Source organism: Excalfactoria chinensis, chromosome 3, assembly GCF_039878825.1.
Source record: "Excalfactoria chinensis isolate bCotChi1 chromosome 3, bCotChi1.hap2, whole genome shotgun sequence".
NCBI classification, from domain to species: Eukaryota; Metazoa; Chordata; class Aves; order Galliformes; family Phasianidae; genus Excalfactoria; species Excalfactoria chinensis.
In genome coordinates, this window is record NC_092827.1 from 42110851 (window position 1) to 42124265 (window position 13415).

Below are 13415 nucleotides of genomic sequence, written 5' to 3' on the forward strand. Positions count from 1 at the left end.
CTTGTGGTGCTCTTTTTTTCCATCCAGCACAAGTCATCTTTCTCCCAAGTGAAACATTAGAAGGCAACATGAGTAACTAGAGGGCCATGATCCAGGCTCATGGCTGGGTCCTTTCTTCCCCGCAACAAGCACTTGAGTGCTATCCAAGCCTATGTCAGACAGGGATGCAGGAGGAGAGGAGTTAATCTGTCACTAAACGGGGAAGCAATTCACCATTACTTCTGATTGTGCATAAACCTAGGCTAGTCATTTCTTTGGAAGAGCTGTTTTTGTGTCCAGATCTCTTTGCAGTCATATTAATACGTCAGACAGCTTAAGAAAGCAATACTTTCCCATTCAAGGTGTCAGCTTTCTAGGCTTGATTTTTCTCAGCTTCACTGAACTCGGTGCTCTCGATAACAGTATCAGAGATGATTCAGATTTCTTACCATTAGCAAAAATAATAATAATAATAATAAAATAGCATTTTAACAGGCTTTCATTGAATTCTTTGTTTTTCATCATCTCCTGCCTAACATTTCTCTTAACAAAACTACTCACTCCAGTTACCTTCAGGGAAGAACCTAAACTACCTATCAAAGATATATAAAGCCATTAAAGACATGAATGATGAAGCCAAGCGTCAGGTGTAACTTGATCAGAATAAACAAGATTAACAAAGTATGCATGGCACAACTTGCACTAATTTGAGAGTTAAGAGAAGTGGAAAATAAGTAGATTCCTGAGAAGGACTAAAGGACAAATAAAAAAGAATAGGGCTATAAACAGCAGCAATTCTCATTCTCCTTATGCTGTCTGTGAACTTCAATTCCTGCAAGAAGTTACACTTAGTTCTCACATCCACACAACACCAAATGGATATGAGTTGTATTTTGTTATCCCCATAGTCATCTACTCTCCTTTTTTGATCAATTCCTACCCAATTTTCAATATCCACAGCTATTTTTGTCACTAGTAAGTTTGTCCTGGGGACTACTGCTCTAGGCAACTTATACAAATATTGGCAGAAAAGAACCATATTCTTCCTGCAACCGAAATGCAAAACAGGTAACCACATAATGAGTTGTTATACAAATACCAGTTTACATCTGCATATTAAAACAGGAAAGAGATATCACATGTTTTACTGCAGGAGGGATCTGCAGGAAATGCCAGAGCAGCAGCCCAGCTCCTGCAAGAAGCATGAACCAAACACAGCTGCTGAGTGTTAGGAGTTCATTACATTACATAAAGGTGTAGAGATTAAATAATGGGATTAGCTTTATTCTTGTATTTATTATGTGCAGCTACATGCATGTTAAAAAAATCATTATTCACATATATTGTATTACAGCCAAATATTCTGGCTAAATAAACTCCCAAGAACACGTACTTTCCCCATGTTCCCAAAACGCACCTGGCTCATAATCATATACAGAATGGTTAGGTTGCCAACACACAGCTGTGCTCTAACTTTTCTTCGTGAGAGATGAGAGCAGTGCAGATATGGCTTGACTGAAGTCACTGAGTTGGTGGGGTTTGTTTTGTTGTGGTGTTTGTTTGTTTGTTTGACTTCATAAACTTGTTCTTTTGTCTTTACTCACCATTTTAATCTTGGAGTTTCATTTGTTCCCTGCAATTCTGTTGTGGGATTCAGGCAAGCATCTTTCAGATACCCAGACAAGGGTACAAGATGGATCCACACTCTCCTTTTAGCAGTCACAGATGCCTTTCTGGCACCATGCCCCCACAGTTCAAATGACCTTTGCATTTTGTGAGCTCTTGTGAAAGGCACACACAAAGAACTTGCATGTTGCTGAGCTCCATGCTACGGAGGCTTCCTAAGCGACTGCACGTAAGGAGCTGGTAAAAATAAACTGTGAAAGACACAGGAGAATGCCAGTGAACCCTCCATCCCCCTTTTCACCCAGAGCTGAGGTGTCACACCATCTTCTGTTTCCACAGAGCTGCCCATACAGAACTCCTCTGCCGGTATCCTGAAGGCGAGATTCTCTCCCTCACTCACTCATGGCACAGCCCAAAGCATTTGACACAGAGATTTTTTTGTCTACAGTGTCTCCCAAGTGACAGAAACTTTCATAAATTGAAGACAGCTATGAAAGTAGAAAATGCATCTCTTCACATATGTTTGAAAATAAGGATTGAAAATATCAAACACATTTACTTACTGATCTTCTTTAGTTATCTTTGAACTACTGAAAATTTCTTCAGTGAACCGAGAAGGCACATCCCTAACCAACTGTGTGACTGTTCAATAAAATACGGTATCAATTTTAGGACAGAAGAAATTATCATTGTGAAAAGCACACAATTAAGACATAAGAATTCTAATCCAATACCTCACAAAGCCATCACATATCTCCATGAGAAATTTGCACTAAGATGGATATGACAAATATAAACTTAAAAGAACTGAAGGGCTCAGGTAAGAACTATGAAAAGGGATTGTCTTTATTAGCAATGAGAAGAAAACGTGCCCCAAAGGAACTTAGAACCCCTTGTTCTCAAACTCAGTCCTCCCTTTCAAGAGGATTTAGATAATCTATGAATATTGAAAAGAAAGAAATCGACTCATCCCATCTGTGCTACATTTATAACATAGAACTAGTGCTAAACATATTTTTCTCCACATGGGAAAGCAAACAAACAGAAATTCTACATACAGAAATTCAGAAATGCTATTTCCTTTTTTCTTTTTCTTTTTTTTTTACAGTAATGAGCTTCTTCAGCTAAAAGGAAGCGCGTTACTATACAAAAGGAAATCCCAGGGCATCCTCAGAGCTACTTATGCATAAAATCCCAAACGGTGTGCCTGTTGATCAATTAACATTGTGTTTCAGAATACAGGTTACAACTGTAGCCTTCAAGGGTTGCTCACTATCATCGTGCATTTAAGTCTTTTCTTTCTTTCTTATTTCCCCTACCTTACATATGCCAATTACAGATGACCTGGTCCTGAATCCCTCAAGTCAATGGAAAACATAACATGCAGTCACTGTTTAAAAGCAGAGTAATATCCACATCAGTTATTCTGCAGATAAGGAAGCAAAAAAATTTAGTTTAAAATTGTTCTTCAGTACCTCGCTAAAACATACTGTACTGTCCCATGCAAAGAAAGTGTAAGTATTTAAGACAGGACTATATATGAAAAAATGAGAGAGTATCATGTGAAAGAACCCCAAAATAACCCAATTATTCAGAGCTCTGTGAAGGGGAGAGTGGCTGTAAAGTCAGATTGAATCAGTTTAACTGCCCTATAGAACTGTTGTGTGCCATTTTCTTCCTTAGTATGGTTAAGGTGGGGCACTCGGCGTTTGGCAACAGATCCTGCAGATAAGGGCAGCTGTTCTGCCTGGAAACTGGGACAGGGGGATCTGAAAGCAGTGGAAGAATACTGGGTCTGTTCCTGAGCAAAACAGAAAGCCACAGCATATGAGTAATCCTATCTTTAGTCATCAAAATATGTATTCAAGTGCTCCTCTGAATGATGATGGGATTACTCACATGGGTAAGGTTAAAAGCACATACTTTTGCAGAGCAAATTATATCTTGATAGAAGCCATAGTAAGCCATGCAGTTCTCTCCAGAGGTTTTCTCTGCAAATACTGGGACACCCACATAACTGAAGGGAGAACAAAGACCTCTTTAATTACTGCACAGAAACACCCTAAACTTAAACTTACTGATTTTTGCTTGCCTTCAAAGCACATTAGTTGTCACATAAGACATGACTAAATCCTATGTCCAGAACCAAAGTGCTACTTGGCACTCCAGGACAGTGCAGTGAGGAAGAAAGAATATTTCATAGGGGGATATAAACGATTACTCTGTTTTCAGAATCCACTGATACTAATCAGTGGATTGGAGTTGGGTTTGTTCAGCCTGGAGAAGAGAAGGTTGCGGGGTGACCTCATTGCAGCCTTTCAATACCTGAAGGGAACTTACTCCCAGGAGGGGAGCAAACTCTTCGAAAGGGCTGATAATAGCAGAACTAGGGGAAATGGTTTTAAGTTAAAAGAGGGAAGATTTAGGTTGGATGTTAGGGGGAAGTTCTTTACTAGGAGAGTGGTTAGGTCCTGGAACAGGCTGCCCAGGGAGGTTGTGGATGCCCCATCCTTGGAGGTGTTCAAGACCAGGTTGGACGGGGCTCTGGGCAACCTGATCTAGTAAAGGCGTATGTTTGGTGGCCCTGCTAGGCAGGGGGGTTGGAACTACATGATCCTTGAGGTCCCTTCCAACCCGGGTCATTCTGTGATTCTGTGATTCTGTGATTCTGTAATACGGTCATGCAGATATAACAGAAAAAAATGTGACAAATAAACTATACAGCATATTGAATATTTATCTACAATAATTTAGATGTCTGGTTTTGGGATACGTATCAAAGAAGTAAACATGGAAAGACTTGTTTTGATGAGATTGTGTCAGCCCGTGAGTAGGTGCCTCAGGTGAGGAGAACTGTGATTTCACACTATGGGTGGCAGGGCTCACACAACCCAGGCAAAAGATGTGCAGAAGCTTCCCACACCAGCCCACTCAAACAAGGGTGGCTGAAAGGATACAGACTCACAGGCAAGGAAGAAACCTCTGGGACTGGAAGTAGAATGCAGAAAAAGAGAGCTGGGACAGAAAGCCACAAACGAGCAGCTAGAATTATGTTTTCCCATCTACAAGTTTTCTATGGTCCACAGTCATAAGGCACACTCACTGCACCAGTAAATGGGTGTTGATGATGCTCACGCAAGATCTAAAAGACACTGATAAAGACTTTGACTAAAAATACCAGAATAGCTGGTAACTCACTGTCCTCTAGATATCATATTTTGATTCATACTTTTGAAACTGAATTTTTGTACTGTTAGGAAAAAATGGAGCTACAGAGCCTACATGAGCCTATGGAATCTGATATGAATGGTGTGTAGATACCATGCCTACAAATCTTTCCTTAATAACTAAGACCACTGCTGCAGAGAGCCTGAATAAGGCCCAGGTACCACTTGTTTTGTTCCTCTGAGGACTAAAAAGGGCTCAGCTTCCACAGAAGTGTTTGGCAAAGCTGCTGGTGTTGCTCTGAAGCGTTAGGCAAATCTGAGACTTAATCAAATGAGGAGGGGTGCACTGAAATAATGGTCTGGAATGAAAAATACTTTCAAAGGCATCAGGCAGTTTTCTGTAAAAAAGAGCTTACTAAGACAGCGGCAGATCCAGTGAGCATTTTTTTTTTCCTAAGCTACTAATAAAAATGCATTTACCATTCATCAGAATGAATAGTACACAAACTCTTTGCACATTTTGCAAAATTAATATTATTTTTTCAGTCAGAAGCCATCCCACAGAATCCTTTTGTTAGAAATGACAGCCTTTCTGGAAGCGGTTTTGAAAAATAGAAATAGTAGTTTAAGTAGTAGTTTAAGAATTTATTAGTATGACCTGATGAAACGTTAAGGCTTCTCTCTTGAATTATGACTGTGCGTTTGACTTCATTACATATCGAATTCTTGTGTCTGTAACTGACAGCTGCAAAAGACAAGGCACGTTGTGGTGGGTTTACAAGTCTAACCACAGAAAACCCTTAGTAAGAATTGGCACTTTTTTACACATATGTAATCGGGTAGGTTACAAAATTGAAGTTAATCACTCCAGCTCGTCACAGCAAGTCAGACAGGTTTTCTAAAGGCAAAATAAGTGTGAGAAGGGATCTAGAAATCTCATCAAATTTTCTGCAGTACCCCAGTCAAGTCAATAAGGTTCCATGCACTTGCTCTGTCAAAAAGGCAAGATGTGTTACAAATTAAAAGGCACAGATGTTATAGTTTTTTCTTGAATAAAATGACCTATAAATTATATAATTGCTAAAACTGGGAGCAGCCATTTTGCTCTTGCTTTATTTCTCAGTGCGAACTGCTCCTTGACCAAACATCTCTATCTTTTCTAATGTTCCACCACTGTCTGCTGGAGGAGTCTTTCCTGAGCAGTTTTCCTTCTTTCTTCCCATTTCCGTAGCTTCCTCCAAAGTATTAGTCAAAGGTTTTCCAAGTGTCTCTGGAAGCATTAGTGTTAATATTCCACTCAGAAGAGCCATGATTCCAACAAGCAACTAGAAGAAATAAAAAGCAGCTGTAAGGGTAAAAATGTTTTTCAAGGTATGCAAAGAGAGTACGTTTGCTTGAGAGTACACTTGAAATAAAATTCAAGGAACTGTGATGTAAGGCAAGTAACATGTCTCAAATGCTGACTGTATAAAAGATCTGCTTTTCTATTGTGTAAATGAAATCTTATACAGCAGAATTAATGAATAGCAAGTTTAGAATTAACGAAGAACAAATGCAGTATTTGTTCCTTAATGGATCAATACAGTGCAAGCAGGAATAATTATGTTTGAGAAACAAGAATAGATATATCTTCATTTGGTATTTCTACTACCATGCATGTATTTTAGAACAGATTATAGGATTGCATTCATTTATTTCACATGCACGTTCACAGAGCTGGAACTTCCCAACACCTATAACCTCAATGCACACTCTGTCTCCTGAACCTCTCCCCCTGTACCTGCAACCCTGCTCATCCAGAATTTCTAGGTACAGACTGTTGGCCTGGAGCCACAGAAGTGTGCGTGTGGGGTCAACAGAGAACTTCAGCAGAAAACATAGCTCTCAACAGGAATACTTTGATAACTTCCATTATAGATCCAGTAGGGGTGCAGGCATTTACTGACATGTGCGCCACGGTCATATCTTGGTTTTGTCTGTGGCATACATGCTACCATAACAGCATGCTTCAGTGCCAAGGAGCAAGGACCAGGACCATGCTGGATAGATGCAGAGGCACACACACGCTCCGTGAGCATCTCTTCTTTCCCTTTATTTCTGTGCTTTGCTCAGTGTGAACAGTTTCCACTTTCCTCCTTTGAAGTACAGAACAGGCATTAAAACCTTGACATTCTTCCAATGTTAGGTTATAAATAATCCAAATCTCTCTTGATTTAAATGCTTCTGCACAGTACATCATGCCTGGCCTCAGTGTTTTTCCATTTCACGACTGTGTTCTTTGATACTGTATTATCTTTATCTGGCCCCGTGTTGATTCTCAGGTTTGTCCAGTTTGTTTAATACTTGCCCTACAAGAGTGAGAAGGGACGCTTGGAACTACAACACCTTTGTTCCTCACACAGAGCTGGAGACAAGAATTGGCCCGCTACCATCTGCATCTAAGTGAGACTTTCTCCTCAAGTCAGAAAGAAGCTTTAAAACTGGAGTTCTCCACTGTGACCTTGAACAGAGCTGTTTTTATGCAAATGCACTCTGCCACTTTTCCTTCCCCTAGTCTCAAGCAACCTTTTGAGAAGCAAAATTCATACGGTTGCACACACTCTTCTTTCTTCAAAATACTGTTTAATAGGACAAGCGACAGCAAAAATGAAATACTCATTCCCTCACCATGAGAAATTACACAAAAATAAATAAATAAATCCTAGCAGTAATAAGGCCAGAGGAAATGGTACTGCGTGAGAAGAATACAAAGCATCTGAAAAGTCAACTGAAGCAGAGAACAAACTCACTTCTGAGTGCAAAACTCTGCTATTAGAAGTTATTTTCTGTCATGGCAAGACAGGATGAATTGCAAAATGGCAGCTATTCCATACTGACCTTTCTTATGCGTTTTCTTAGGCTGTCATACATTTATAACTGAGGATACTGAGGACACTGTAGCTTAAAGACAATTAATTTCTTTGGATATCCATACATTCAGAGTTCATGAGAACAGGGTCACCACTGATGTCTGACAGCAAGGTTAAAGCGACACTGTGCTTTGAAGATGTACATGTTCTCTTATGGTCTTTCAGACACTTTCTTCCAGTGTTTCCCTTCCTCATGAACCTACCTCTTATGCCCTGTGAACTCCCACTATCCTGGCTAACTGCACAACACCACCTTTCCTGCCCTTAATCTCAGCTTTTTACTCTATCCCATCACTGTATCTTTTTTTTTTTTTTCAGTGTGAAAGCTGCTGCACCCCAGGCTAATTCCCCATTTTTCCCTTCTACCTCACTCTACAAGGCATTTTCCAGTGCTTCCTATGAAAGACAGAATATGAAACAATTAAATCACAGCATATTTATGAAGTGACTTTTCAAACATCTTCTCCCCCCTCCCCCAGGGACAGTATCCAAACTTATCAGTGAAGCTGCATTCATTCAAAACAAGTCTTTAGCAAACTTGACATCCTTCCTCATGTGGATGTGGATCTGACAGGATCAAGCCCTTTGTGCGTTCCAAACACATACAGTGTGTGTATATTATGCCTGTGTGTAACATTGTCCATATGTAACTCAGCATCAGAAAATGTTTTCCTGATACAACCAATGAGTTCAGTGTTTATGGATTGAAGTGCACTGTTGTGCAAAATATTTAAGTATGTTTAAGCTCCACCAAAATTAATATGGCAGTTGTGTATGTTTAAGTCACTGCTTTTTCAGGCTCCTCATTTGATATCTGACTTTCAGCTTAGTCAAACTCCCAAACTATTCCCAGCACTTCAGTGCATCCAGCAGTTTCTAACTGCTACCATGAATAACTTCAAAAAAGATGTGCCACCATTTGATTTGTTTTTAAGTCTTCCTCGCTACCTGAAGCAACAAATTGAATTTCACACTGGTATAAGGCTGGGAGGTAGTAGACTTGTACTAGAAAAAGTATTTGCATTGAGTAACCCTACAAAATAACACCTTTACTTTTGAGAATCATTCTTCTAGTCTGTCGATCAAATACGTTTATAACTGATTGCTTGGAACCAATCTAAAAATGTAATCTTATTTGCAAAATCCCTAATTCAACGACAATGAAAAATGTTTAAAACACAGGATTTTCATTCATTTAACTTCACTGACCTCAGTGGAGTTGTTATTTTTGTTTGTACTCTGTGATATACTTGACAGAAAAATCAAGGTCCTGATAAAGGGCTAATGGAACATAATTCTGAACCACTGAGAAACACAAATAGGATATACATGGAGCAGCACCTTTACTACTACTCTTACTGAAAGCTGTCACATACAAACCACGTTCAGCAAGTTTTTCAAAATTTATAGGCGTTCAAATGAGCTGTTTGCATTGCTCACAGGTGGCATAACTGTACGTGAGGCAGACTGTCAAACAAATAGCAGTATTAACTGCTTGACAGCGTGTGTGTATACAATAGGTCAACGTGATATACATCAGTTTACTCAGAAATGTAATCCATTTAATTTCACTTTCATTCCAAAACACTTACTTTACCTAAGTCTTGGCAAGCTATGCTCCACGCTAAGACAAGCCTATTTAATAAACTGACAGTTGCTTTATATCAGGAGCTAATAATCAAAACACATTCACAGTTAACTACTACACAGCTCCACAAATACTGCAGGGAATTCTGCACACTGAGAGTTGCTCAAAGCTGAAATAATTCCTCTGTTTGCATTGCTATTTGCAGTTCTCCAGAGTACCTGAGCTGTACTATCATTTGTGGTTTGACTGCAGCACTTCTGTACTGATAAAGCTTATCTCAGCTAGTAAAGGCAAAACATTGACCAGAGAATGTTTCTTCATGGCCACTCTGTTGCGCAAATGTTGTTTTCCGTGTCTTTTCTGAGATGCTCTATTGGTTAATATGGGGTTATTATTAAGAAAGAAAACAGTTTTTAGGAGCATGGGGGAATAATTTATTTTGTGGTCTGCTTCCTCCTCTTTGTTTTCATCCAAAACAATTGAATGTAATTAATTAAAATCATGAAACAAATTCCCAAGAATTCTCTCAGACCCATCTCTAGTATCTGGAATTTAAGGGTATTTTGTTGTTGCTGTTGCAAAATCAAAAGGACACAATGGCATTTTTGCAAGAAATTCCAGTGTGGTAGAGAAAATCAGAGTAAGAATCTAGGTCAAAGGCACATCCCATTATATTTTTACCTTCTGACATATATAGATTACATATAACATTGCTGTGCTAGAAACAAAAAATTCTAAGGGGTTTTGAAACTCTTTTTAAATTGTTAATAAGCAGTTGTCCACTTATATCCTTAATTTCTAAGCAGCAAATACTGAAGAGGAAAATAATCAAGAAATACACTTCATTGTGAGCAGGAAAGTAACAAAATATTTTCTCCAAAATGGGTTTGAAGCTACACAGTGCAGAAGAAATTCCCAAGATCTATGATGGAATGGTCTGTGTCTCTCTTCTCCTGGGGCAATTAGAGATAAGGATTCACGAGTAGCATGACCTGGAAATCATCTACATTAGAGTGTGCTTAATGAATCCAAGGTCCTGTTTCTCGTCAAAGTGACCATGAACATCATCAATATATCATTTGCTTCTCTTTTATTTATTTATTTATTATTTCCCATTTCATGAATTCATTTTTTGTTTGGTTCATGTAAAGGAAAAACACCAAACAGGAGCTCTGGGACAGATGCGATGACCAAGCACAGTATGTCTAAGACAGTCCTGATCTTTTGGACTGCTATTCCAAAGGTACAGTGTCTCAGGGAAGCCAGGGAAAAGGTTAAGGAAGAATATTATGCGGTTGGACTTGATCATCTTTAAGGTCTTTTCCAACCTGAGCAATCCCTATGATTCTATGATCATTAAAAAAATAGAAGAATAGTATAAGTAATAGAAAAATTGAGTAATATTATATATATATATACATATATATATATATTATAAAACAGCCACCATGGTCAATTTCCTAAATAGAAAAAACCGTCTTTGGAAAAGGTGAAGAGTAAGTTATTATCATGGTCTGCAGAGTAAAGAACTATGGACTAGAGACACTTTGCAAATGATGTTACATGGATGATGAAGTATAATCTTGTGGGAAATATTTTTATCCAATTTATACAAGGATCCAATGCACACAAATTTCTGCACAGCACAATTTCTCAGACTTCAGTGACTCAAAAGTCTCCCTTCTGCTTTAGCTGCATATTCTTATCAATAGAAAGTTGCTAAACTTTTGAGTCTTAAAATTTAGAACAAGAATGGTTCGTTCAATTCTTTTCAAAAGAAAAGTTCAACTTTCAGTTCCTGAAAAGACAAGTGACACACACACACATCTTTTCAGAAACTGAAATATTTACCATTGAAGTAAATACTTACAAGTGGCAAGAATAACCAAACACTTCTCAGGTACACACAGAAAGGAGCAACCACACTGCCTACACGGCACATCATGCTCCCACTTCCAACAGCAAGTGATCTACAAATAAAACAAATATTCTGATAAGAATTCTAGCAAATAAAGTCATTAGAAATTGTAACACCCATAGGATGAGTTGAAATTACACTAGAAAGGTACTGCCTCAACAATGTAAATTTATGTTTTAGTGTAATTCTGCTACTTCTAAAATGAAGTCTAAAAATAAGATCAGTGTTCAGCATGCACCACAGCGTGAAGGACTGGGGCTTTTAAGAAAGGCGTATGTAACATGCAGGAAAGTACTGAATATTCTTTTAGTTCCTCAGTGAAACCAATCAATGGCCAAAGAAATGAGCAGCCAAATACTAGACAACTCCGAGCAGCAGGGGTACTCATCCTATCCTGTCTTTTAGACCAATGTTGCTAATGTGAAGAGCTGCTGGCTCTGGCCAAACAGCATAAAAAAGAAACAGAAATCACAACAAACAATGAGAATTACCCTCTGGCAAAAATCCTTACCTTACAATTGTTGGGTACAGTTCTGCTGTGTAGAGGTATATAAGGCCAAATGCCACACCTATTGAAAATTTTCCAGCCATATTTGCCAATATAATTAACACATTAAAATCCTATGGAAAAAGATCACAAATAAATAAATTAACAGGAAACATCACTGTTCCAAACTTAAATTAAATCCATGACTCTTCTTTAAACACAAAGCAGTATTTACTCATTTTTTCTTTAAAGCAAGTAAAGTGTCCACACAACTTTTACCAGTCCTGGTTCTCTGAAGCCCTGGGAGCATTTTAAATCTGACTCCAGCAACAGTACTGTGAAGTCTGTACTCAAAATACAGAAATCTATCCTTGACTGGCAGCTGCATTTTAAAAGCATATGAGTTGGGAAGATCAGCTGCATCTACAGACTTCAGGATCGATAAAATCAATGTCTACTGTAGGAACACTTTCAACAATATATGACTAACCTGAGGTATGAACATAATTAAAACACAGATCAGTGCACTTAAAATAAGGAACGGAATGAGTGTGTTTCTCCTTCCCAGTTTGTCCATCCCAATGCAAGCAATGATATAGCAAGGCAACTCCACAGCACCTGTCAGTATGAAATTATTTCGTTTTAAGTCATGATTACACATATTCATCTTATAACTCTAGCTTCCTCTTTAGGGAGATTCATTTAATCTAGGAAGTTAGCTTGATTGTACATGTCACGAATATGTGAAATCTAGAGACAACTGTTGTGTGAGGCTCATTCATTTGGTCACCCAAATGGCAACAGATGATGGAAAACAGCCTAAGTGGGGGATGGAGGAGTACAAGCAGAACAGGTTTTACAGCACAGAGCAGCTCCAAGTCTCTTCGGGGTGGAAAATTACAGAAAACAGCAAGGCTTGCTTTAAAGAGAGAGCAGCTGCTTACAATAACCCACTTGGGTAGATGTTCTCTTCCTAACGTCTCTTTCCAAAGAAAAACTTAATGCAGCCATATAGGACCAGTATTTGGCAAGAACTGTTCACAAACCCTGTTTAAGCATGGTTTGCCCTCAGATAAATCATACTGATCCTAAGCCTTCCTGGACATGCATTAAGCCAACTTGCCCATGAAGAATCTTGCTATGTCCAGCATAATGTCAGGGAGAAACATAAGAATAAATATGCTGCATTTCTCTACTGAGTACATGTACTACACTGATGCACCTATAATACTAGAAAACAAATGTTGGAGTTTGTATTGATAAAAGCAGGTTGCAGCCAGTCACACTATGTCAGTCTGCTTGAATATTTTTGGGAGAGGTGGCTACAGTGAGTTACTTGCTGCTCTCCATCATTAGCACCCACTCTTCACCACGCCAACCTACCAACACACTACAGTATGCGACAATTCAGACTCGAGTTACAGTCCTTCTGTGTGCTGATGTACATGGACAGGCACACACTTCACTGAGAGCACCGGTCACATAAAACAAAGCAGATTATTTATTCCCCTGCTGTCTCAGAGCTGTGTGCCCAGCATGGAGTCTTCTGAAGTCAATGGAATATTTCCACTGATCTTTACAAACAAACTTCAGGCCAGGCCTCAAATGCGCTTCATAAACAACTGCCATACCACAGGAATATTACAGTCAGATCAATAAAAGAACAGCGTGACCAAAAATACATTTTTGGGAAAAAACAAAATTATTCCTGCTTCTGAGAATAGCGAATCTATTTTCTGTA

General features: G+C 38.8%; 1 protein-coding gene across 1 annotated transcript in view; it reads right to left on the reverse strand.

Annotated features, from left to right (window-relative positions):
- Positions 1 to 2422: 2422 nt before the first annotated feature.
- Positions 2423 to 13415, reverse strand: part of SLC22A16 (solute carrier family 22 member 16) — a 31527-nt gene continuing 20534 nt past the window's right edge. Inside the window, exons 5-8 of the mRNA XM_072333244.1 lie at positions 12165 to 12292; positions 11699 to 11808; positions 11140 to 11239; positions 2423 to 6097 (exon numbers count right to left, since the gene is read on the reverse strand). Of these exons, the coding sequence (XP_072189345.1) occupies positions 5885 to 6097; positions 11140 to 11239; positions 11699 to 11808; positions 12165 to 12292 (551 nt within the window). The 3' untranslated portion in view covers positions 2423 to 5884. The remainder of the gene's footprint in view (positions 6098 to 11139; positions 11240 to 11698; positions 11809 to 12164; positions 12293 to 13415) is intronic.